Below are 24598 nucleotides of genomic sequence, written 5' to 3' on the forward strand. Positions count from 1 at the left end.
TGTACAGGGAAATGTGAGCTTTACTGGAAGAGACCAAGAAGGAGGTGAAGCGTTTTTTGCGCTGGGTGAAGCAGGGAGGTGGAAGCGGGGTTTGGGTGCACATAAGCGGGAAACCTTTCTATATCATCAGATGGATAAAGGTTTGGTAGAAGCTAATAAAGACAGTTCACATTTTATATATTTTTAACTACAAGGCAACGCAGCGCTTATATTCAGTAAATATCGATAAACAATCATAAATATAACAAAAATATAATAAGAATATAGCTCATAATTTGGAAAATATAATATGTTCAAAATCTGTGTTCCAAAGTATAAAAAAAAAAACCTTCTATATTTATTTAAAACACACGCTCACGTAAACACGCAAACCCTTACTCAACGACCAAATAGGAAACCGTGAAATCAACTTCATTTCCCAGAAGGCGATACGCAGAAGGTCGTTGTTGATTGGACAATAGCGTTACCGGTGGACCGTCATTCGCTCATACAAAACAATCCTGTTACAGATAAGCAGTGTGCACTCCGAACACAGTCATGCGAGGAAAAAAGGTTTTCTAATTGAATTGTTCGCCATTTGGAGTCTCTTATGTAAACAGCACAACAGAGCTGTCATTAGAGGTAAGCCTTAACACCGAGTGGGAAGCTGCTAAAGATTAGCTACCTGCTAAGTTGCTAGTGGCGTTTTATGCTAACGCCTAGTGGTAGACGAGACCTGTGTATAACATCACTGAATGTCAGCTAACTTTGCTGATTTCGTGTATTATTTAAATTTCTATTTACGGTGTTACAAAATCTGAAATTCATCGATAGCAACATGACAAAGAAGCAATTAATTCTTCACTTTAGAAAGGGTATATGCGTGGCTGTATTTTTCTTGTAGATGGATATTGAAAACGCTAACTTGACTACCTTCCAGTATGTGTTTTCTACGTTAGCTCCTGTCGTGTTTCAAAGCGTGTTAGCTGTGGTTTACGTTGGAAAGGTTGTTTGGAAACTACTGTTTCCAAACAACCTTTCATAGGAGGAGAAGTGTTTCTGTCTGGGATGTACTGTGTTGACCATGAGTTTGCTACAAAAAGCATGTTATGTTTTGGTGGTTTACGGCGCCATCTCGTGTTAATATTCATAAATTACACCAGTTTGCTGGTATAGGTTCACAGTTAAAACCTATCCGTCTCCTGAGCTTTTCATACGTGTGTGGAAATTCAGGTATCCTTTAAAATATCGTGACAGCTTTAAATTTCTTCTCTGTAGGAGTTTCTGTGATTGTAAGATGAATTTCTCTGAGATCTTCAAACAATCCAACCAACTCTGTAGAGTTTCCCCAGATGGGAAATATTTGGTAAGTGGTTAAGATACATATATGTAAATACAAGTTTCTAATTTGTACTTTCAAAATGGATAACGGTCTATGTTCTGTAACTTGCATGGATACATTAAGTCACTTTTGTTTACAGCAGTTAAAAAGCCTTTATTGTGACAGTGTGACCATGTTACAACTCAAAACGTCCACTGCCAAAATGCATCCAGTGTTAGTCAGCAGTCAAATAACTGTTATGAGAAAAAAAAAAAGATAACATTCTTCTATCATATTCTTGTTGCTTCGAAGTGCTCTGCAGTTTCCATAAATGTTCACATCTCACATATCCTTATGAAAAAAGTACTGTACATCAAACACAACATAGCCCAGGATGCACTTCTACACTTGCATTTAATGTTGGAAATTATGTTGTAAATCTGTCTGCACTCTCTAGGCTTCCTGTGTGCAGTACAGGCTGGTGATTCGAGACACAAGCACCTTGCAGATCTTGCAGCTGTACACCTGCCTGGACCAGATATCCCACATGGAATGGTCCTCTGACTGCCTCTTCATCCTTTGTGCCATGTACAAAAGGGGACTGGTACAGGTATCCTCTGAAATGAGTGTTTAAATAAATATCCCAAAACTGAGACATTTTAATTCCTTTGGGGTTTGTATATACTGTATATTGGTGTTTTTCTGACTTTAAAGTAATTATGTAAATCATTGTTACAGTTTTGTAGTCAAGTGACCTCCTTAAAATAGGTATACATTAGATGAAATGTGGTTCTGATTGTACTTTGTATTGAGCCATTAAAATCCATTGCATGTAGTGCACTACATACAGTGTTAACACAATTTAGAAAGTAAATACAAAACACTTTTTTTTTCCACTGGTAATGTTTTTTGAGCTTGCATGAAATTATCAATTTATTTAAATTTATTGGAGCTGCTTTAAGCATGTTTCATTTTACAGTTGCTCACTATTTTAGACATGGTTGAACAATAAACACTGCAGCTTGATGCAGATCTGTCAGTAAAATTGTCAATAAAAAGTGAATTGCATTCTGTGTTTCAGTGTTAATAGTAGAGTGATTTTATTTTTCAAAGTTTTTAAACATAATCTTGATCAAACATGCAGACCACAAATGAGACGTAAAAGGGTGTAGATGAGAAATCACAAAAAAAGCTCAATTTAATTCAAGAATTTACAAATCTCATCTTAGATTTCTGAAAAAAAATTTCCCTCATGTTTTTATGACACAAATACACCTTCACAATAAACATTTCCTGGTTATCATTCCTCCATCACATTTCTGTAACTTCTTTATATGAGTCCCTTCTTGTTATCAAACTTCTATTAACTATAATTCATTCTTTTTAGGTAAATTAATTTGAAAAGGGGATTTAACTTTTAATTTTTGTTCGTATGTTTCTTGTCTTTCTGCAGTATTGACTGACAGACTTTATAATAAATATAGTTTTTTGAAATAGTCAAGACGGTGAAAACTCTTTCTGCATATTGGTATAAGGGGAGTTTTACTGTATGTTCATTATAGGGCAAGCAGCTTACCTTTGAAGGGGTATCCAGCGCCAGTCTTTCATGGTTTCCAATGCTCATATGCGCCTTAATGTTGAAAAGCAAATTTCAGACTGGAATGTCATCAGTGATCTCTGATGACTGTCATACTACTCTGTCTTTTTCTTCAGGTGTGGTCTCTTGAACAGCCAGACTGGCACTGTAAGATTGATGAGGGTTCAATAGGACTGCTCTCCTCACGCTGGAGTCCCGACGGACGTCACATTCTCAACACCACTGAGTTCCATGTAAGTGTGAAGCTGTGTGGGTGCATACATTCATGTGCACAGAAATGTGTTTATGAATATGCTTGTCTGGTTTCAACTGTTGCTGGCCCACAAGGAAGGGGCAACTGAAAATAGCCAGACACCAGAGCCTTTCTTGACCACCCCCCCACCCACCTGATGCATGTATTCATTGGATTTCATAGCTCCCTCCTGTTAGACCGCTGTCATACATGGGTCCTACATTACTGTGGAACATGTGTGAAATGTGTATGTGCCATTTCCATACAGATCTAGTGGTTTCTATGATGGCAACACCTACTCATGTTTTGTTCAAATAAAAAAAAATTAACATAGTTTAGCAAAAACTTGTAATCTGGAGTGGTGATGAAATAACTGTTTAAATATTAATCTGATAAAAAAGAAGTTCAAAAGTTAATTGCACAAGTCCCCTGTCAGTGAAAAAGTAGATGAATATTTTAGAGACAACGTATGACCTGAAGCCATTTATGGACATTTGCACTCTGAATGACATGATTCATTCTTCAAAGAGTAGTTTTTCTGAAAATTATTCTATACAGGTAGTCCCCACCCTCCGAACACAACTGGTTCCAAGAGGCTGTTCCTAAGCCGATGTGTTGATGCTTTTCCTGGTAATCAAAAATCCGACACAACACTTTATGCTTTATTTCTCTGCTTTTTTCCCCAGTAAGTTTCTCAGTTAACTTGACTAATAGTTAACATCAAGTAGCAAAACACTCAGTGTTCAGCAGTTCATCCTTCTGGGCAGAAACCTAACCGGGCCAATATTGTTTCCTATATTATTTAGTTCCTACAGCCGGATAAATCTCAATAATAAAAAAACAAAAACAAATAACAAGCAGGTTGTAACAGAGTTTTATTACAGTTAGCCTATCGTCTATATTGCTGACTCTAACTTTCAAATTGACCTAAACTGTCTGCAGTTGGTTGTTCGTGTTTACAAATCGCATCAACAGACTTTTGTATTTTGAGGACTACCTGCACTTTAATATAAGAGATAAATTACACAAGAATTGCGAAGTTGAACTTTCTGATGGTGTTCTTTGCCTCATACCAAAGAACATCATTAAATAAATTCATACAAAATAGCCTGACCAGCACTGGACCTTTGATACATAGTAGAGCTTTAAAAATAATCAGATATTTTACAGCAAGGCAGATATAGAGGCACTTATACCTAATGTGATCTTAAGAATTATAAGAATCAGGGCAACTTCAGAAGACCAAAATTAAACCTTGGAGAACATCAGTCGTAAAAGTAGATTAGGAGTACGTTTGGTGGGATGTCATGATGCAGTTAATTTTTTTCTCCAGTCTATTAGTAATGCAAAGGAGTCATCGTTTAGCAAGAGTGTTATTAGTGATAATGGTAAATATAAACTTAATCACATTTTACACGACACATTTCATTATTTTAGAAGTGTGGCGTTTGTTTCATGCAAAAGTTTCTGTTTATTGTTATATAAATGGATTAATCGCTGATGAAGGAAAGCAGTCTGTAGATGTTGAGCATTCTTCATTGACATTTGTAGAAACCCAGACCAATAAAGCGTCTAGTTTCATTATATGCCACATGGTACCTGGTTTCAGTCATCCTGTTTTGCAAGGTGTGAGATGCTGCACCAGTTACCCTCCGGCAACGTGGAATATGATGGGGCACTGTCGCAAGCTGCGTTTGTCATGCTTAAGTTGATTCCAGGAATCCCTTGACAGGTGTTTTGGCCCAACACCAAATGCGTCTGGTCTGATGAAGGGTGCAGAGAGTGCAAGTGTCTGGCGTGTCTGCTTTCTTTGTGCCTGTCTGCATTATTTCAAATGGAAAAATATAGAAAACAAGTAAACAAATGGATGCTTATTTCTTTAAGTGATGCAGGGCTCAACAAAATGAAAAGCTGGCTTGCCTAAATAATTAGATTTTTTTATGTGGCTGGTAAATTTAACCTCTCATTTAAAAAAAAAAAAAGCTTATTGCTACATTCCTGTCAGCAAAGATTGCTATTGCATGTGCTGGGTCACCGTTATGAAGACACTTCATAGGCCAGTGTTTTTCCTGCTATAATAAGCCTAGATATGTCACGACAGCCTATTATCCTTGACACAGTGAGATGGGTCTTCATACACGTAGGTTTTCAGCCAACTTTTACATTTTTTTGCGCAAACACAGTATTTGCTATTTTCATTTCACTTTTCATGTCAAGAGGTTTTGCTCTGGCATGGTTTGGGCTTTTTTTCTGTCAATTTCAACTTTCCCTTGTATAGTATCTAAGTTTGTGCTGATGAGTTTACTAAAAATAACAAGGATCAGACTATGATACACAGTTTGATTTGACCAAAACTGATTGTAATATTGAAGTTGTGCTGGCGATGGCAGTAAGACATTCCACATCAGTGCTCCTGGTAAAGAGCTCTGCTGAGCTCAAGTCTTTTTGGAACCCTGACACCCTGCCTTCAACACTGTGGACACAGTTCTAATTTAATTTTTTTCATTGTTTAAATATTTTCACGGCAATTTTCTTTCTTAAACTATTTAAACTATCAAAAGCACATGTCAGTTCCTTTCTCTTCCTTCCACCTATGGTGGCCATTTTTCAAAAACCCATTACTGGCAAACCAGGCAGTGGCCACCACATTTCCAAGAGTGATGTGAACTTACCTTCACCCCAACACAAGATTTCATTAAGGCTATGCCAGACGGGTGTTGGTGTCGGGTTAGAATTTCATCCTCACTCATAAACAGCCTGCTATATTAACTTGTTTAGGGACAGCTGTCTGTGTGTGTGTCTGGGTGTCTCTTTGTAGCCCTTACATGATGCCCCCCCTCCGTTATTTTTTTTTTTTACCTCTAAACACAATCCCTCTACAATTTCCTTTTTTATAGGTACCTAATGATTTATGCAACTATCACTGCGACAGACAGAGATGGTGCATCAGCCTTTTGTGTAGACAGGTGTTTGAGTGGCCTAGACAGTTTACAGGTGTGCACTCGTTTTCTAGCCTGATAGAAATGGACTTGAGCTGATCCACAAAGATTTCAAGGTAGGTCTTCTATGGAGACAGACATATTAAAAACAGCTGCTATCAAATATGGGATGGCGCCGTGTCACAGACTTAATAGAAAGTCGCATAGCTGAAGCCCAGCCTGTGTATTAAGAGACATTTTGCAAGTCATCTCCTGTTTGAATTCCATTTGTTTATCTTAAGACCTCACAAAATGCCACTCACACATCCATGTTAATCCACCTTTACCAGTGCAGAGGTGATAAACTGACTCTGTAGCCAAGGACACAGTTGAGTTTCACCTCTCTAATGGTTTTTACATTGTTGGGATCGGATTAGCAATAGCATTCTTGGCCAGTACTGCTGGAGCCTTGCTAACTTGCAGCATTGTTGGCAACAAGGCTACCGGACAAAACTGCAAATGTAGGCAGCTGCTGTGCTGCAGTGTGGGACAATGGCTCGCACATACCCACATGTGGCCTGCTAGAGGCTCCAGTTCCTTGTTAGAATCATGAGGCTGTAACAGGAGAAATAAGCTATATTGGTTCGAGATGGCACCCGATGTGGAATGCCCGCCGTCTAATCCTCTGATGACAGATAGGTCTATGAGGCATCAAACACACTCGGCCATTCTCTCGCACCGGCTGACGCTTGCGGCAAGAATGCCTGATAGTTAAGTTTATATTCCAGCTTGCTGTCAGTGACTTTGGCCTCCAGATGATGGTCATTATCATATTGCCCACAGGATTGACCTGTTGGGAATGTTACCTAATTCTGTAGGGTTTTATTTGAAAGATTCTAAATAATGCGTTGATAGACCTTAAAAGATCAGTAAGAATGTCATAAGGCTTCACAACAGCCACGTTCTGAATTGATGATTGGCAGTGCCTCCACTGCATTTTAGTAAAAAGAAGAACCATAAGTGTTTCCTAATGTGGAATCCTTGCAGATGTAATCTTTAAGATAATACTAAAATAACGAAAAAGATGTCTGCAATTACAGCCCGTACTGATCACCAGTTCCATCTATGCTAATCCCGGCATAGATGTGAATTCTTCCATCTCTCATGGATAAACAGCAGCTGCTGTATTGGAGTTCTGACTTTTCAAACTCCCCCTTCGACCCATCGTAGAGCTGCTGCTCACCTTGGATGAAGATAGTTCATCTAAAGTGTAGCTTTACCAACTAAGGATCTTATTGCATACCACTCCACATGAAAAAACATTTCTCACCTATTTTATCCACAGTACCCCCCTCCGCCTAGTTTAAAGTTACGTTGCATTTCGTGTCTTGATCTCCCCACATTCCCAATGTTGTGGTTTCAAGGAATCTAAGAAGTGTAAGCATGTTTGTATTTGAGCAATGTTGATATTGGTTACCATGACACTAATTCGTGGGGGATGTCCAGGGAGAGTGTACTGAGGTGATATTACAGGGTCTACACAGCTGGTTGTCTTGACCAAACAGGAAGGTTGACACTTCAACCCAGTTAGGTGACAGACGTCCCAGTTCAAATGTCCGTCTGGACTTTGATGAAAGTCTGGTCACCTCAGAACTTTCAGCACGGCACATTCTCACATTTGACATGCGCTGCTAAGAGTCTTAAATTTCCATTGACAAGTAGTATTTTTGTAGAACAATTTATTATTTGTATCTCTACAAGTTTCTCTGCAGAATATCTGACTGATATGATGCTCTAAATCTTTTGATTAATTTGAGAATGATAGCATCGGCTTGAATGATGACATCCGAAAGGGTAATTTAACAGCATGGCCAACATAACATAATGTACAAAATTCAATATCTGCTTGTTTCATTCAATCTATATTTACTATTTCTAAGCTTTATTACTTTTACTATATAACAAAGTGATGCACATCTCACATCTCACACATTCATGGTCAGACTAGACTGCTTGCACTTTCATTATTCTGGCTGTCTTTACCGTTGTGCACAGTGGAGTTGGTTCTGACTACCATTGCAAGTTGTACTGAAGATGGGTACGGACCAAATTAGATGATTCAGCTACTATTGTGATCACAGTAGTCACCTGCAGAAACCAAATGTACAGTATATGCATTGTGATTAATGTTGATAGAAATCAATTTTATTAATCCCCTATAGCGGAAATTATTTACTAACTCTACTATTAGTATTCTGGAGAAATATATGATTGATAGAATTAGTGCAGCCCATGAAGCCATAAGCTTCATAGAAACAGATTTTTTTTCCAGATACTCTGAATCTTTTGATGATATTATGGATTGTAGATGATGAAAACCTGAAATGCCTGCGATTGCACATTGAGAAATGTTATGAAACATTGCTTTTGGACTATTTGCCCATCCAGATAATCACAAACCTAAGGTTTTTTTTAAAAATGTGCTGCTGGTATGACGTTCAAAATAAGAATATGTTTACAAAAATCAGTTGGGTTAATGGAGTTCAGCATTCTTTAGTGCTTTTATTTTATTTAAACTCATTCTAATTGAATTGAATACCAAAAAGAATTGATATATTATCACATTCGGTTTTTTTTATCCACAAGTGGTTTTAGGTAGCATGCCATGTTTCTTTTCAGTGTGGATTGTATGACCAAAATATAATAATAATAATAATAATCTATACTTTATTCATCCCTCTTGGGGAAATTCTTTTTACACTCACACATGTACATATACAGTATGTGTTAATTACACACACGGGGTTACAGGTTACAGGCCCCCTGAACACAGCACACACTAGGGGCCTGTAGGCATGCAATTAGTCAACAGAGAGGACATACAGTGGTGCAAGGAGGCGGAGTGACGGGTTGCGCACGAGGGTCGCGCCCCAATGAGCATCTTGTAGGGGGGACGGCGCCTTGCTCAAGGGCGCCCCGGCAGTGGCTAGGAGGTGAGCCAACACCTCCCACCGTCAGCTCACACTCGGTTGGATGTTCTGGCGGGAGTGGGATTCGAACCCCCGATGGCTGGGCGATCCTGTCTTTATCGTCTTCAAGATGATTGCTCTACCGCTGAGCCACTGCCGCCCCAAGAAAGATTTTTGTTAACTCCCCATCGGGGAATCGAACCCCGGTCTTCCGCGTGACAGGCGGAGATGCTGTCCACTGTACTAATGAGGATATACAGGTCCTTCTAAAAAAATTAGCATATTGTGATAAACTTAATTATTTTCCATAATGTAATGATAAAAATTTAACTTTCATATATTTTCAATTCATTGTACACCAACTGAAATATTTAAGGTCTTTTATTGTTTTAATACTGATGATTTTGGCATACAGCTCATGAAAACCCAAAATTCCTATCTCAAAAAATTAGCATATCATGAAAAGGTACCTTACACAAGCTATTAACCTAATCATCTGAATCAACGAATCAACTCTAAACACCTGCAAAAGATTCCTGAGGCTTTTAAAATTTTCCAGCCTGGTTCATTACTCAAAACCGCAATCATGGGTAAGACTGCTGACCTGACTGCAGTCCAGAAGGCCATCATTGACACCCTCAAGCAAGAGGGTAATACACAAAGAAATTTCTGAGCGATAGGCTGTTCCCAGAGTGCTGTATCAAGGCACCTCAGTGGGAAGTCTGTGGAAAGGAAAAAGTGTGGCAGAAAACGCTACACAACCAGAAGAGGTGACCGGACCCTGAGAAAAATTGTGGAACAGGGTCGATTCCAGACCTTGGGGGACCTGCGGAAGCAGTGAACGGAGTCTGGAGTAGAAACATCCACAGCCACCGTGCACAGGCGTGTGCAGGAAATGGGCTACAGGTGCTGCATGCCCCAGGTCAAGCCACTTTTGAACCAGAAACAGCGGCAGAAGCGCCTGACCTGGGCTACAGAGAAGCAGCACTGGACCGTTGCTCAGTGGTCCAAAGTACTTTTTATGATGAAAGCAAATTTTGCATGTCATTCGGAAATCAAGATGACAGAGTCTGGAGGAAGACTGGGTAGAAGGACATGCCAAAATGCCTGAAGTCCAGTGTCAAGTACCCAGTATCCACATGTAGTGATGGTCTGGGGTGCCATGTCAGCTGCTGGTGTTGGTCCAGTCTGTTTTATCAAGGGCAGTGTCCATGCAGCTAGCTATCAGGAGATTTTGGAGCACTTCAATCTTCCATCTGCTGAAAAGCTTTATGGAGATAAAGATTTCATTTTTCAGCACGACCTGGCACCTGCTCACAGTGCCAAAACCACTGGTAAATGGTTTACTGACCATGGTATTACTGTGCTCACCTGGCCTGCCAACTCTCCTGACCTGAACCCCACAGAGAATCTGTGGGATATTCTGAAGAGGAAGTTGAGAGACACCAGACCCAACACTGTGGATGAGGTTAAGGCCGCTATCAAAGCATCCTGGGCCTCCATAACACCTCAGCAGTGGCACAGGCTGATGCCTCCATGCCACGCCACATTGAAGCAGTCATTTCTGCAAAAGGATTCCGGACAAAGTATTGAGTGCATAACTGAACATAATTATTTGACTTAGTTGACTTTTTTTGGATTAAAAACACTTTTTTTATTGGTCAGATGAAATAGGCGAATTTTTTGAGATAGGGATTTTAGGTTTTTCTTTACTTTTTTGCAGAAATCATCAATATTAAAACAATAAAAGGCTTGAACTACTTCAGTTGTGTGTAATGAATCTAAAATATATGAAAGTCTAGTGTTTATAAGTACGTTACAGAAAATAATGAACTTTATCACAATATGATAATTTTTTGAGAAGGACCTCCATCCATCCATCTTCCACCGCTTATCCGTAGTCGGGTCGCGGGGGCAGCAGCCTCAACAGGGAGCCCCAAACTTCTGTTTCCACGGGCACATCCACCAGCTCTGACTGGGTGATCCCAAGGCGTTCCCAGGCCAGTGTTGAGATATAATCCCTCCACCTGGTCCTGGGTCTGCCCTGAGGTCTCCTCCCAGCTGGATGTGCCAGAAACACCTCCCTAGGGAGGCATCCCGGAGGCATCCACACCAGATTCCCAAACCAACTCAACTGACTCCTTTCCACGCAAAGGAGCAGCGGCTCTACTGGGAGCCCCTCGTGAACAGCAGTGTTTCTCACCTTATCTCTAAGGGAGACACCAGCTATCCGCCTGAGAAAGCCCATTTCAGCTGCTTGTATCCGCGATCTCGTTCTTTCGGTCATGACCCATCGCTCACGACCATAGGTGTGGTTAGGAACGAAGATTGAACGGTAGATGGAGAGCTTTGCCTCTCGGCTTAGCTCCCTCTTTGTGACAACAGTGCGGTAAAGCGACTGCAATACCGCTCCTGCTGCCCCAATTCTCCGTCCAATCTCACGCTCCATTGTTCCCTCACCCGTGAACAGGACCCCAAGATACTTAAACTCCTTCACTTGTGGAAGGACCTCATTCCCCACTTGGAGAAGGCAGTCCACCGGTTTCCTGCTGAGGACCATGGCCTCAGATTTGGAGGTGCTAATCCTCATCCCCGCCGCTTCACACTCGGCTGCAAACCGGACCAGTGAGCGCTGCAGGTCACAGGCTGATGACACAAACAGGACCACATCATCTGCAAAAAACAGCGATGCAATCCTCAGGCCACCAAACTGTAAAGCCTCCTCACCACGACTACGCCTCGATATCCTGTCCATGAAAATCACAAACAGAATTGGTGATAAAGCGCAGCCTTGGCGAAGGCCAACAGCTACTCGGAACAAGTTCGACTTACTGCCGAGAACCCGAACGCAGCTCTCACTTTGGGCGTACAGGGATTGGATGGCCCTGTGGAGAGGCCCCCTCACCCCATACTCCCGCAGTACTTCCCACAGTATATCCCTGGGGACTCGATCATACGCCTTCTCCAAGTCTACAAAACACATGTAGACTGGATGGGCATACTCCCAAGCCCCCTCTAGGATCCCTGAGAGAGTAAAAAGCTGGTCCGTTGTTCCACGACCAGGACAGAACCCACATTGTTCCTCCTCAATCTGAGGCTCGACAATGAGAAGGACCTGTATATGTAAATGTGTGTCATTATGCTTATAATAAATTTTGTATTTGTATTGTGTCATACCTGGCCTCTTATTGATAACTGTGTGATAGCATCAGCAGCTTTATTTGTGAACAGCTTAACACCCTGGCAACTGAACGGTAGTACAGACCACGGATTCTCTTACAGCGGTCCAAAGATTGTCATGTGCTCCTTGACACTTGAAGGGCAAGATACCACACGTTGTACTGGTCCTTGGGTCAAAACGTACTGCAGCACTGGCTGAAGGCCACCTGCTTTTGTTGGCATCAGGCTTGCTGAAGTGAAACTGGTGGGTATCTGAATGACTGCTGTCAAAACTGAGCATTAACACATGTGGCCTCTTTGTCATGCCATCTTCAGGCCAGATAGTCTTTGGCGCTGGTTCTCATTTGTTGGTATGCACACTATCTGCTGGCGATGCAACTCACTGTTAATTTGTCACACTTGTAGCAAACATGTCTCACATTACATGTTGGCTACTAATTGAAACAAACGCACTTTCCTGTTATGTTGAGATGTTGTTATTAATTTGTTACTTTCATGTGTGCTCAAGTCTCAATGTAATCAGCATAAACCTTTTTGATCCCTGTTAGTGTCTGCAATCCTTAAACTAAAGAACGAATTCCCTGGAGAAATACAATGATGGATAAACACTCCACTGAAGGTCTTACCCGGATATCCATCTCTTGATTTCATTAGGGTTCAATGTCTGGGTTCTATATCCCTCACAGCAGTTTATCATAGACACAAAGCTTTATGTTCACAGCTCTTAAGGAGTATGATGAGTCGCATTTGCCTTGACGGTTGTCTGGATCTATCCAGCTGACAGACAAGTTGTTAGGTGGAGCGGAGCTCTTCATTGGACTCATGGCCTGCTTGATCCAACTTTTATTAGGTCATTGTTTATGTCCAGTCTCCTCATGCAACACTTATTCGATAAGAGCTACAGTTAAAATTTTCTTAATACTAACTTAAACCCAGTTGACATTCATAACCCTGACATCCGAGCTCAACATGTGCATTAAATGCTTTGTAGCTTTTTTAGTACATTTGCTCATTGTGCTTAAACCTGTAGTTGCCTCTTTCTGCACACTAGTAGTTAAAGATTATACTATATTACAATATGTAGTTAAAGATTAGATTATACTAAATTGCAATATTGTTAATATTGCAATATCTGCTAATCACATAAACTTCTCGGATTTATGTGGCATAAAAATTTCCAATGAATAAATTTCCAAATTTCAAAACATAAAAACAAAAAAGTTGCAAAATCAATTTATTTATAAAGCACGTTTAAAACAACACTGAGTGGACACAGAGTAATGTGTTTCACAGAGTGGAACATTTCATTCATTTTCTATACCCGCTTCTTCCGCTGTCATGGGTTGTGGGGTTGCTGGAGCCTATCCCAGCCAACTGGGGGCCTGAGACTGAGAACACTCCAGGTGTGACGCAACGTGGAGACGGACAAGCACTCACACCTATGGGCAATTTCAGACCAGCCAATTAACCTGAAGTGCATGCTTTTGGAGGTGGGAGGAAGTCGGAGAACCTGAGAGAACCCACGCAGACACGGGGAGACCATGCAAACTCTACAGAGTGGCACGCAAACCCGGAGCTGCCTTGCTGTGCGGCGACAGCGCTACCCACTGCGCCAAGTTTAAAGAAAATGGATAACATAACTGAGAAACAGAACAGATTTACACTGATAAACAATATTAAAGTCTGCAATGGTTGTAAACAATACTGTTAAACACAGGAATAAAATAATGATGAGATGAGAGAAGCTAGTGAGTGACTTATGAAGAAAGTTACAACGTTTGCCCGCTAGAGGGCGCTATGATGGTCATTTTCTCAGCTGGGCATCTCATTAGTAACTCAATAATGACACATTTACAGGACTTTTATCCAAATGTTTGTGTCATGCATTTCTTTAAAAATAATCCTTGATCTATAATTTAATATGTGATGTTTAAAGTTCCCAATCATTTTTAAATCAGCTTCCCAAATTCCTTGAATCACCAACCTGGATGTGTTAATTTGAATTTCCTTGCAGAATGTTGTTCTTGTCATTTTTACCCTGGAGATGGTTTAATGTTTTTTGTGGGGTTTTTTTTTCTTCTTTCATGCCTTGACAGCTGAGAATCACTGTCTGGTCCCTGTGCACCAAAGCTGTGTCTTACATCAAGTATCCCAAGACATGTCAGAAGGGTGAGTATGACAATAACACTGTTTAATTTATTTTCTGTGGCTCATGAATCCACATGTAGGCATCAGCAGGACTATCTGAGGACAGGGGCGGTGATCTGAGTGCCCTGGCATGTTCCATGAATAGCATGCCGTCCTTTACCTTGTGGCACGACTGTTCCTCTTCGCTGACAGCTGTGCGCCCCTTCAGTAAATGGGGCATGCTCCTCATAACAGGCCTGTCAGCAGCAGGAGAAAAATGATTGTCTGTTACTCTCTCCATTTTCTGCACGCTATACCTTGGGTTCTTGTAAAAAAATTCTCACAGTTGTCGTACAAATAATATGGCCATGATAGTGACATGCTACTGACCTGATGGTGCCACACAATTATATTTGATAAATGTCTCGAGTGTCATGTATTAATTATCAAAGTAGACAACATATAAGTTGAGAAAGGCTGCATCAGTTGGTACCGTGTCATTCTAAAAATGTTTCCCTCATACTTGTAATTATTTGCCACAAGTTGAGGTTGCCTATAAAATTATACAGTAGCTCTCTCCGGTTGTTGTCACACACAGGTTTGGATTTTAGCAGAGATGGCTGCTATATGGCCTTGGCTGAACGCCGTGACTGCAAAGACTATGTCAGTGTCTTTGTCTGTGATGATTGGCATTTACTTCGGGTAAGTAGGATGTTACAAATTGGAGTTTGTCTGTACATTTCTGTACAGTTTAGTTATCCAGCAACAGTAGAAGTAAATTACATTTGGGTAACCATAAAGACATGTTTACATGATTTTGTGTACATGGCACAGGTGTTTTTTAGTCTCTAGTTCCAATCATAGACATTTGATTTAGTTTATCCTGTATTTAGCCGGGACGGAACCACTGAGACACAAGATCAGTCCTGGTCAAGATGGTAGCACAGACAGTACTTTGTGACTTACAAAATACTTTTAAAAAAATGATATATAATATTTTATAATTTACAAACTGCTCTGACAAACAATGAAAAGCTGGGAAAGTAAAGTAAAAACAGAAAGCACAAAGTTCTAACCTTAACGCCTCAGGGCCGGAGATTTTAGCCTGGACGTTGGTTCAGCCAGACGAGCCCCACCCATAGATCTACAATTATGTGTTGGCTTATGGCGGGTTATCAACTTTGTTATGTACAGTAGTTTGGAGCCAGACCCAGACTCCAATGCTTTGAAGAAATATTCTAAAATGAACCAGGATGTTTGATGATGTCACAATGATCAAAATCAAAATGATGTTTCTCATTCCGTCTTGTTACTATAAAGATAGTTGCTTTTTCTTTTTTAATGTAACACACAGCATTTTGAGACTGAGACGCAGGACCTGGCAGGATTGGAGTGGTCTCCCAACGGCTGTGTGCTAGCAGTGTGGGATAGCTGTCTGGAGGTTGGTCGTTTTCCAGATAGACTCTACATACAACAAACTATATAATCGGTTATCTTTGAAGTTCCTGCATGAAAGCTATATTTTAAACAACAAAAAACCCCGTCTGTTTACATGTCAGAACAACAGATAACTATAACTTGAGTGTGGTCTCCATGACATCACCCCTAACTTTTGAAAAGTTAATAACATGAACAATGTCTATCTATTTACAAAGCTGAGTGTAACTTATTTAAGTTACACTCAAAGCTGAGTGTAACTTACATAAGAGACTCTTCAACTCCAGCAATATTGCAGTTGTCAAAACTTTAATATTTCAGTTTTGACAACTGCGATATTGCTGGTGAGTATGTAATAGTAGCTTTGTTTAAAGTGTATGTGTCATCTCCACAGTACAAGGTGTTGCTATATTCTTTGGATGGTCGCTTGCTCTCAACCTACAGTGCCTATGAGTGGTCGTTAGGTGTAAAGTCTGTTGCCTGGAGCCCCAGCAGCCAATTCCTGGCCATTGGTAGCTATGATGAAAAAGTATGAATAAGCTATTTAAATAAGTTATTTTCTGATGACATTTAAGTGCAAGACCCAACACAGCTATAGAAAAGTCAAGTAATGCCTGTGAAGCATGTCTTAAAGTACAGATACTCTTCGAGATATGAACATCCGGCTTACAAACATTCGTAGACACAAACATCTGTGCGCCACCATATCTGACTACTACAATTCACCTTTCTGTCCTGTAATTGTTTATGGTAAGTCACAGGGAATTGTACTTATTTGGAGTAGTAATGGAATTTAAATTACCTAAAAGCCTATTATGGATTGAAATTTCATAAAGAAAGACTTACGAACAATTCAACTTACAACCTCTCAGAACCTATTGTGTTCATAGACTGAGGACTACCTGTACTCCTCCGATGGAGCTTAACACTCATTAACATGATCAATCACAGAGGAGAGTTTGAACAAAAGAATTGAGACATGAGCCGCACCAGAGACTTCATCTTGTATTCCAGCTATTGTGTGTATTTTCAGTATCAGTGCAATGGACAAATGGCAAGTAAAGACTTTTCTACTCCCATGTTAGGTGCGCATACTGAATCACATCACATGGAAGAAACTTGCACAGTTTGAGCATCCTGTAACCATCAGCAACACTAAAGCTGTGAGTATTTCCCAGCATTTCTGACCAGCTTTGAGGGTTAATTACTGAGGGTCAGTTGTGTTTGTAGGTCATGTATAAGGAAGTGGAGAGAAGGCCAGCTGTTGGCAGTGATGACCTGTCTCTGCACAGTATCGCATCAGGCACCACCCTATTCAACACCCAGAGCAAATGTATGTCAACTTTTAACCACTGGTGAAAGTAATGTAACGTAAGCCCCAGATGTTTTTTTTGTCAAGTAACAATCTGTGGTTGCCCTCTCCAGATCAGATATGCCCATTACCAGTCCAAATTCCTGTGGTCAAACCAGATCCAGACCGAGCTAACCCCAAGATCGGTGTCTCTACTCTGGCTTTCAGTTCAGACAGTCGCTATCTAGCCACCAAAAATGGTAAGACTTTACAGCTGCCGTCTTGATTGTCAACCCAGTATAAAAGTGTTATCTATAGATACATTTATAAAACACGCTTTTCGATCATAAACCAGTTTGTAAAACATGTGTTTCATGGTGTGTCTTCCATGTTTTTCTGATTGCAGACAACATGGCTACTGTTGTCTGGGTGTGGGACATGCAGAAGCTGAGTCTGCGGGCTGTGCTCGAACAGACATCTGCTGTGCGTTGCTTTCAGTGGGACCCCCGACGCCCAAGGATAGCACTGTGTACTGGCAACTCCAAACTCTATCTGTGGTCCCCGGCGGGCTGTGTCTCTGTCTGCGTCCCTGCCGAAGGTAACATCACTTCCTGAGCAGTTGACATTACTAAGCAGTTGTAATACCGACCTCTGTCATGGGTTGTCAGATAAAGCAAAGGGTCAGTTTGAGGATCCGATGTCAACTAACTATACTTCAGTTTGAATTCTTATATAGTTCATTTTTCTTTCATTTCATTTCGATGTATTTGCTGTCTGCTTTGCAGGTGGTTTCCAGGTCCAGGCTCTGAACTGGCACTGTAGTGGGGACTCTCTGATTTTAATTGGAAAAGAGCATCTATGTTTGTGCTACATGGACACCGATGAGGCCAAGTAAAACATACAACATACAAAAATACAAAACTTGAGTTACTGGTTTACAGTTCGTGTTGGAGCCTTTGTGTGAACAACAGACTGGTAAAGGACCCTTCCTTAAAGTCTCTATGTACTCATGTGGAATGTAGCTGCTCACTACGTTGGTGTGGTTCTCAGCGCTGGTTCCTGGGATGTTCCTCGTCTTGAAGACACTGAGGAAAACTGACCTGACTTTTCTCAGGAAACATGTACATTTGTTAAATATAACCAAATTTTTACTCAAGCACTAGTTTAAAACCTGGCAAAAAGATTTAAGTGTTTCCTAAAATTCCTTGGATTCAAGTAGTTTTACACTGACATTTTGTAATTATTGAATAAATGTGGTCTCTAATAATGCAGCAAAAGATAATTTACTAAACTATCTCTGTACATTTTTGAGTATAACAAAACAATTTGAGTTAACAGCCTTGGGTGATGAAAGGTAAGTGTGTTCAAGTGACATCAGTAGCTCGGTTACCAGAAGTCAGTCTTTCAAAAACGTGTTGTCCTTGCACAATATGTAGCACTTTTGTAATGATGAAGCTATTACATATTGCACATAATGCAATAGCAGATGCATACTCATCTAATGGCATTCACACAAAGCATGCTGGACTTTTGGCCTAACAGGAAATGGTATAGAGACTATATTTATTGTCCTGCTTGGTGACACAAGACAACCTAGCTGTTGTTTGAAACAAAGGTTCATATAATTTTCTCATTGGTGTAACCACATGAGATAGTTTTTTAATGTATGTACTTTAAACACATACAATTTCAACTTATAAATTCGTGGCATCATCTCTTCTTTGTAAATGTTGCATTATAACGTAGGATTTGGCACCTTGTATTTACCTGCAATGACCACATTTAAATGCCACCAGCTATCGAAAAGACTAACAAGCAGTGCTTAATACTGTAATTTAGGTGTGCACTTGTCATCATTGGTCTATCGTCCCGAATGGCACACTGAAAAACCCCAAGGAAATGCTTAAAAATAACGTTTTTATGGTAATTCAGACGACAGTCAAGCAAAACCAAAAAACAATGAACACAGGAGAAAACAATAAAAAACTCCTCGGCACAGATAATTAAAGCGGCAGTGTTAATTATGACCAGAGCAGAGAGCCTGACAAAAACATGTAGGCGTTTATTGTTCTCCATAGAGGCTACAGTGCGACAGAGATCTTAAACAGAGTAAACCCTTGAAACGAAAGACAGAACTGACAAAGGAATATTCATTCTCTCAATGTGACATTAAATTTAAAAAAAAGCATTTAAAAATCTATTTAGGGTCATCTTTAAAAAACATCCGTCATGCAAACTCAACGTGCAGAGACATGCAGAGGTTATGACCAGTAAAAGGCATTTTAAAGACACAATTATTCATTGGCAACGTTGAGCATGAAAAGATGGCCTGTTAGCTTTGGTAGCACATGATTATTTAAGAAGTATAAATCTTACTGACAAGATGCATACCTTCATGTAGTCAATCATCCAACTGAAGTTAAGTCTTAATTTCCAATCTGTAAAAGTAAACAGTGCAAACTTGTGCCTAAAACAAACATACCTTGCAGGACTTTCAAGGTAAACAAATACAAACAGATGCAGACATAGCTTAGAAGTTTGTTTCATAAAACATCAGTAATGTAAGTCAGAGTGTTGAAGCTAAAGTAGCTAATGCAGCTCTCAGTCTTCTCATGTGAGCCAGGACAGCATAATGCTGGCCAAAGAGCGACATGAGCAGAATGTATAACTTGTCATTAAGTATCACGGACATCGTCATACAGTACATGATCCTGCTATTATTAACTACAGGTAACACAGGTGTTTCAGTACAGCAGTGCTGAGGATTGTTATCCATCAGCTACTACTCCATACAACGAAGGTACCCATAGGTCCTGTGCTCTGAATAAGTCTTTCATTTAAAACTGTGCCACTGTAGCATGTACATATTTTAAGATACACAAAATAGAACAGTTTAAGCAAAGCTCATTATCAACCCACCCCCCACGCATTCCTTTACCAGAATAAAAGCATGGTATTGGAGTCTGTTAATGTGTAGTCAGGGGACAAACAACTAAACCAGGACAAATCTGAACAGGGACTAACCAGCTTAAAAGTGTTGCTTTCCTTGTTTCTGACTTCTGTCACATGGTCATCCACTCCTGAGGGCCCACATGGGGATGGTGGGTCAGTTCTTTGCAATAAAATGGACAAGGGCTATGAAAATACATGACAACACAGCGCTGCACATCATTTAACAGTAGGCGGACCATTAGCCATAACATCAGTCTAGTGGGTGAGAACTCTCACCACACACACACACACACACACACACACACACACACACACACTTATTGCACAGTACATAGTGTGGAAGCTTCCCTTACATGATGCAATTTTAACACAGACACGAGGGTTGAAATTTGGAGGACCGATACACCTCAGAAGCCAATCTTCCCCCGAGTAATAGAGTAGCCCAGTTTGGCCTCATTGTTGATGAAAGACATGATGCCCAGGTAGGTCTCAATGAGTAGGGGTCTCTCCAGGATCAGGACCCCGTTAGCCCGACCAGGGATGGGATGTTCCTTGTAGGCTTTCTTTACCGCCTGCACCAGCTGGGTCCTGAAGTTATCCAACTTGATACGTAAAAGAAAAAAATGAAATAGGGACACCTAAAAATGTTGAATCAGTGACAATTGTTTTAAATTGAATATAATTTCCATCTATATAAAACCAACCCTTAACATCAAGGTTAAACTGATTTAGCCTGAGCCTTCTCACATGTGAAATAGATAACATTAGGACTTCACATACTTGTTCCATCCATAAGGGTGTAGCGCTCATGACTGAATGAGAACATGCATTCAGAATCAGTGAAAAATGCCCCATGTGATACTGTTACCTCGGCAATAAGGGGAAAAAAAGTAATTGGAAGTAATTTCTTTTAAAACAGTTATGGAAATATTTTTCTCTTAAAGGGCAAACTGTTTCTAAGAAGACGTTTAAGTGAGACTGCCAGAGTTGTTTTTGCTGCACACTGCATGAATGAAGTCCTGTACTAGTGGTTACACTGTTTGAGATGTTTTCAAAGAGTCCATGTGATGAATGATACAGAAATGTATTTTTGACCTAATTTCTCTTGAAATTTAATACCTGGCAGAGAGACGCCACCTTCTCATCAGCGTGTGCCATTGGGTGCTCTGTGAAGGTGGCATAGGGCATGTCCGTGGACCATGGGTTCCAGCGGTTTAAGAATGAAGCCCGCTGACGTTTGTCCCACTGGACACGAATCCCGTAGCCTTCTCTCCTACAAAAAAACAACAGGACAAATACAATGTGACTGAAAGACAAGCAAATATGAGTCACCAGTACAGCAAAGCCGCAACCATATTACAATTTACACACTGAATTAATCCTTTGAAACATTTCCAGTTGTAAAGCAATAGTATTATCAAAAACCCTGCTAGGACTCTTTGACAACATTATGTAACTATTTTACCTTAAAACTTGAAAAAAAATGTTTCTGGTGCAGTGACTTATAATGAGGAGAATGAAGCCTCTTTCATTCCCTCAAGTATGAGGCATACTTGTTAAATGACTTGGGTGGGAACTCAAACTCGCCCACTGAGATGGTGTCGACGGCGTTAAGAGAGATCCTGATGACCTGCTGACACAACAGGTTGATGAAGTCGTATTTGCACACCAGCAGTGACCTACATACACAAAAGTCAAATGGTCAACAAGGTCAAATACCAAGTTACAAGCATGCATTTCCTAAAACAACAAAAGTTAACAAAATGCGCTATTGATTTACCTATCAGTTATAAGCACAAGTCTCTCCCGCTCGTTGTTCCAGTGGTCAACTCTGTAGAAATAAAAGGGAAATATGTCAGTTTGTGATAAAGCACAAGTCGGAGCACTATTTCTCATTTTATGAGATGCAGTTACACAAAAATTAAATACATAATTCCAGCAGGTAAGAAGTGGGAACACAATATTGTTGGCACTCATTTATTAGCATATCACAAAAATGTACTGAGATAATATCTCGTCCCCAATTCGGTGCCTGCATTGTCTAACTAACCATAAAGACACTGACTCTATCTGGCCTATCTGCCACTCTCTCTGTCTTTCTCTTACCCCGTCCTTATCTTCCTTTTATTTATTTTCCACCCAACAGGTCAAGGTGGATGGCCACCCAAAATAGTCTGGGTCCTACCCGGAGTTTCTTCCTCAACGAGGGAGTTTTTCCCCGCCACTGTCGCTTTTGCTTGCTCTGGAGGGTTCACTTGGGTTTCTCTGTCTGTTAAAGTGCTTTGAAATGTCTGTTGCCATGATTAAGCACTATATAAATAAAACTTGATTGAATATGTCTCATGGTGCATGTATATCATCAGAAGCAGAATTACTAGCCTCTCATGGTATTCAGCTCACAATGCTAATGCTGCTAAGTCCTACATTTACATAATCGCCTCAGTCTCAAACTCCAAGCCGTTCACCACTTTACTTACTTGGGGTGCCCGCAGGCCACCTGTGTACTCGTGGATGGGCCAGCTGTATCCTTCTCACAGCCACTTTGTTCCCCATTGGAGGTAACTCAACTGGCCCTCATTATGTGACAACCACTTGACGTCTAAAACTCTTCTGAGCATTCTGGTGTGTGCATCATTTAACGATCTTTCTAGCTGAGGGGTTACGGTCCAACTTTCCCATCCATACAGCAGTGTAGATTATACTGCAGCTACAAAGAATCCGATCTTGGTTATTTTTGACTTGTTTGATTTTCAGATGTTACTCATCCTACTAAGGGCCTGCCATGCTTGAGCTGTTCTCACTTTGGATATCTTTCTCAGCGTCATCTACCCAAGATCCCAAATATCCTACCCAAGATGCCAAGTCATTCAGTTGTTCTTGCTTTGTATCACCCAAGGTTTTCAGTGCTTCAGGGTCCTTGATGTTTTAGACCATACATTTGGTTATCTTAACATTGATGCCTTTTCCTACTTTTTAGCAAAACTGCTGAACTGAGCAATTGTTGAGCTTGAACCATTTCATCTGATAACAATGCTATATCGCCAGCCAAATCTAGATCAGAGAAGGTTTTAGGGCATCTTGAAGACCTTCTAGATCTGATGGTAAAGCCCAACTCATTACTGCTCACCACTGATGATCCAAAAGCACAAGAAAAGTTGGCTCCAGTAGCTCAAAACCATTTAGATTGGACAGAGATGATTTGGAATGCCTTTCTGTGGAGCGAGGAAATCAAATTAACATTTCTGGACTATCAACTATAGGTCTGGAGAAGAAAGAATGGACCTGATGCAGGAAAGAACTCAATATAAGTATGTATGTATGTATGTATGTATGTATCTATGTATCTATCTATCTATCTATCTATCTATCTATCTATCTATCTATCTATATCAACACTAACATATGGTGCTCTGGGGCTGTTCAATCAAGAATCAGGAAATAGGATACTTTCAGAAGCAAGGTTTTGGCTGAGCATCACATTTTCAGCAGCTAAAGTGTGCTCTGGAAAGAGCTAGAGGTGCTTGTCAGTGACACCTGAATACTTACTGTAGTAAGTACTAAGTTAAAGTAGCATTTTTTGCTATATTTGGTAGCAAACACTTTTAATACCTGATGCTCTTAGTAAATGAAGACAGCCAACGGGGCTGAATAACCTTTGCTTCCAGTTGAACTCACTACAATACAGCCAGCGCCAATGCCCGCCTCATGTGTCAGGCCGACTATAGACCTTGCCACAAGCTGGTCGGTATACTCACTCGGCCAGAAGCCAGACGCTGAGCACCTCTCCATCCTCGGATGGGAGAGCCACGGTCCTGATGTCGCTCACAGCCTGCTCGATGGTGCCTGGCTGAGAGCAATCAGAATCACAAATAACACGATGGAAATAAAGTTGATTATTTCAAGTCTTATCTTGTCTAAGAAAATACACGTAGTCCTTTTAAATGTTAACTGTGATTGTGAAACTTACCCTGAAAACGAAATAGTCCTTCACCTTCGCTTGGATGGTTGGGTTATGTACATGAAAAGGCGTCAGCGTTTGTAACGGGGGGCAGCAAGCCACTGACGTTCCGCGGCCGAGGATTCGCCCGGCCTCCGGCGGGGTGAAGGCAACCTCGACCCCCTCCTCGGGGTGGAGAATGGCAGCGCCCGGACTCTCGGGCTCCACCGTGTCGTTCAGCTGAAGCATAATGCGACAAAACGGAGCTTTCCGACGATACGACAACCGTTAGATAAGAAAAAGTCCTTTCGGGGATGCAGACTCCCCCATTGCGCACGAATAATATTTTGGTTACGAACACCACACGGAAGTGAACCGGACCTTGCGAGCTCCACTTCCGGTTGCATGATCTCTCCTTAAAGGGACATACCATGATATTAATCATAGTATCTATGTAAAAAGAGTTAACTTTGATGAAATGTAGCCGCAAGAGAGCACAAGCCAGTGTCTTATTGTGCCGGTAAACACAAGGGCATCCGACGGCAGGTTTGGTATCCAGGAAAGAATGCAGGACAGATGGTGGTTGTCTTTGCAAAAAGGATGGAAATGGCTGTAGCGAATACTTTCTTCCAGAAGAGGCAGGAACATAGGGTGACCT

General features: G+C 40.8%; 2 protein-coding genes and 1 non-coding gene across 8 annotated transcripts; 1 reads left to right on the top strand and 2 right to left on the bottom strand.

Moving 5' to 3' along the window:
- Positions 1-484: 484 nt before the first annotated feature.
- Positions 485-18947, top strand: wrap73 (WD repeat containing, antisense to TP73). 2 transcript variants are annotated; one of them, XM_068326887.1, is made up of 13 exons: positions 485-621; positions 1258-1345; positions 1758-1910; positions 3014-3130; positions 14293-14365; positions 14922-15025; positions 15678-15764; positions 16155-16289; positions 16846-16923; positions 16991-17093; positions 17186-17311; positions 17458-17649; positions 17837-18947. In XM_068326887.1, the coding sequence occupies exons 2-13, from the start codon at positions 1277-1279 to the stop codon at positions 17944-17946; spliced, it is 1347 nt and encodes a 448-aa protein (XP_068182988.1). In that variant the 5' UTR covers positions 485-621; positions 1258-1276; the 3' UTR covers positions 17947-18947. The 2 variants fall into 2 exon arrangements, with proteins under 2 accessions (XP_068182988.1, XP_068182996.1); XM_068326895.1 differs by lacking the exon at positions 1258-1345 and having other exon boundaries at positions 530-621.
- On the bottom strand, positions 3993-24326 carry tprg1l (tumor protein p63 regulated 1-like). 5 transcript variants are annotated; one of them, XR_011037288.1, is made up of 8 exons: positions 23971-24326; positions 23759-23850; positions 21784-21834; positions 21557-21682; positions 21123-21276; positions 20357-20605; positions 20076-20163; positions 3993-4949 (listed from the first exon to the last, which is right to left on the bottom strand). XR_011037288.1 is itself a non-coding variant. In XM_068326907.1 (6 exons), the coding sequence occupies exons 1-6, from the start codon at positions 24187-24189 to the stop codon at positions 20411-20413; spliced, it is 837 nt and encodes a 278-aa protein (XP_068183008.1). In that variant the 5' UTR covers positions 24190-24326; the 3' UTR covers positions 19094-20410. The 5 variants fall into 5 exon arrangements, 1 of the variants encoding a protein (XP_068183008.1); XR_011037287.1 differs by lacking the exon at positions 3993-4949 and adding an exon at positions 19094-19489; XR_011037284.1 differs by lacking the exon at positions 3993-4949 and having other exon boundaries at positions 19094-20163.
- On the bottom strand, positions 9198-9269 carry trnad-guc (transfer RNA aspartic acid (anticodon GUC)). The gene has a single exon. It is a non-coding gene; the product is annotated as a tRNA-Asp (tRNA).
- Positions 24327-24598: the final 272 nt, after the last annotated feature.

The sequence above is a fragment of the Antennarius striatus genome, chromosome 2, assembly GCF_040054535.1.
Source record: "Antennarius striatus isolate MH-2024 chromosome 2, ASM4005453v1, whole genome shotgun sequence".
In the NCBI taxonomy this organism is placed as follows: domain Eukaryota; kingdom Metazoa; phylum Chordata; class Actinopteri; order Lophiiformes; family Antennariidae; genus Antennarius; species Antennarius striatus.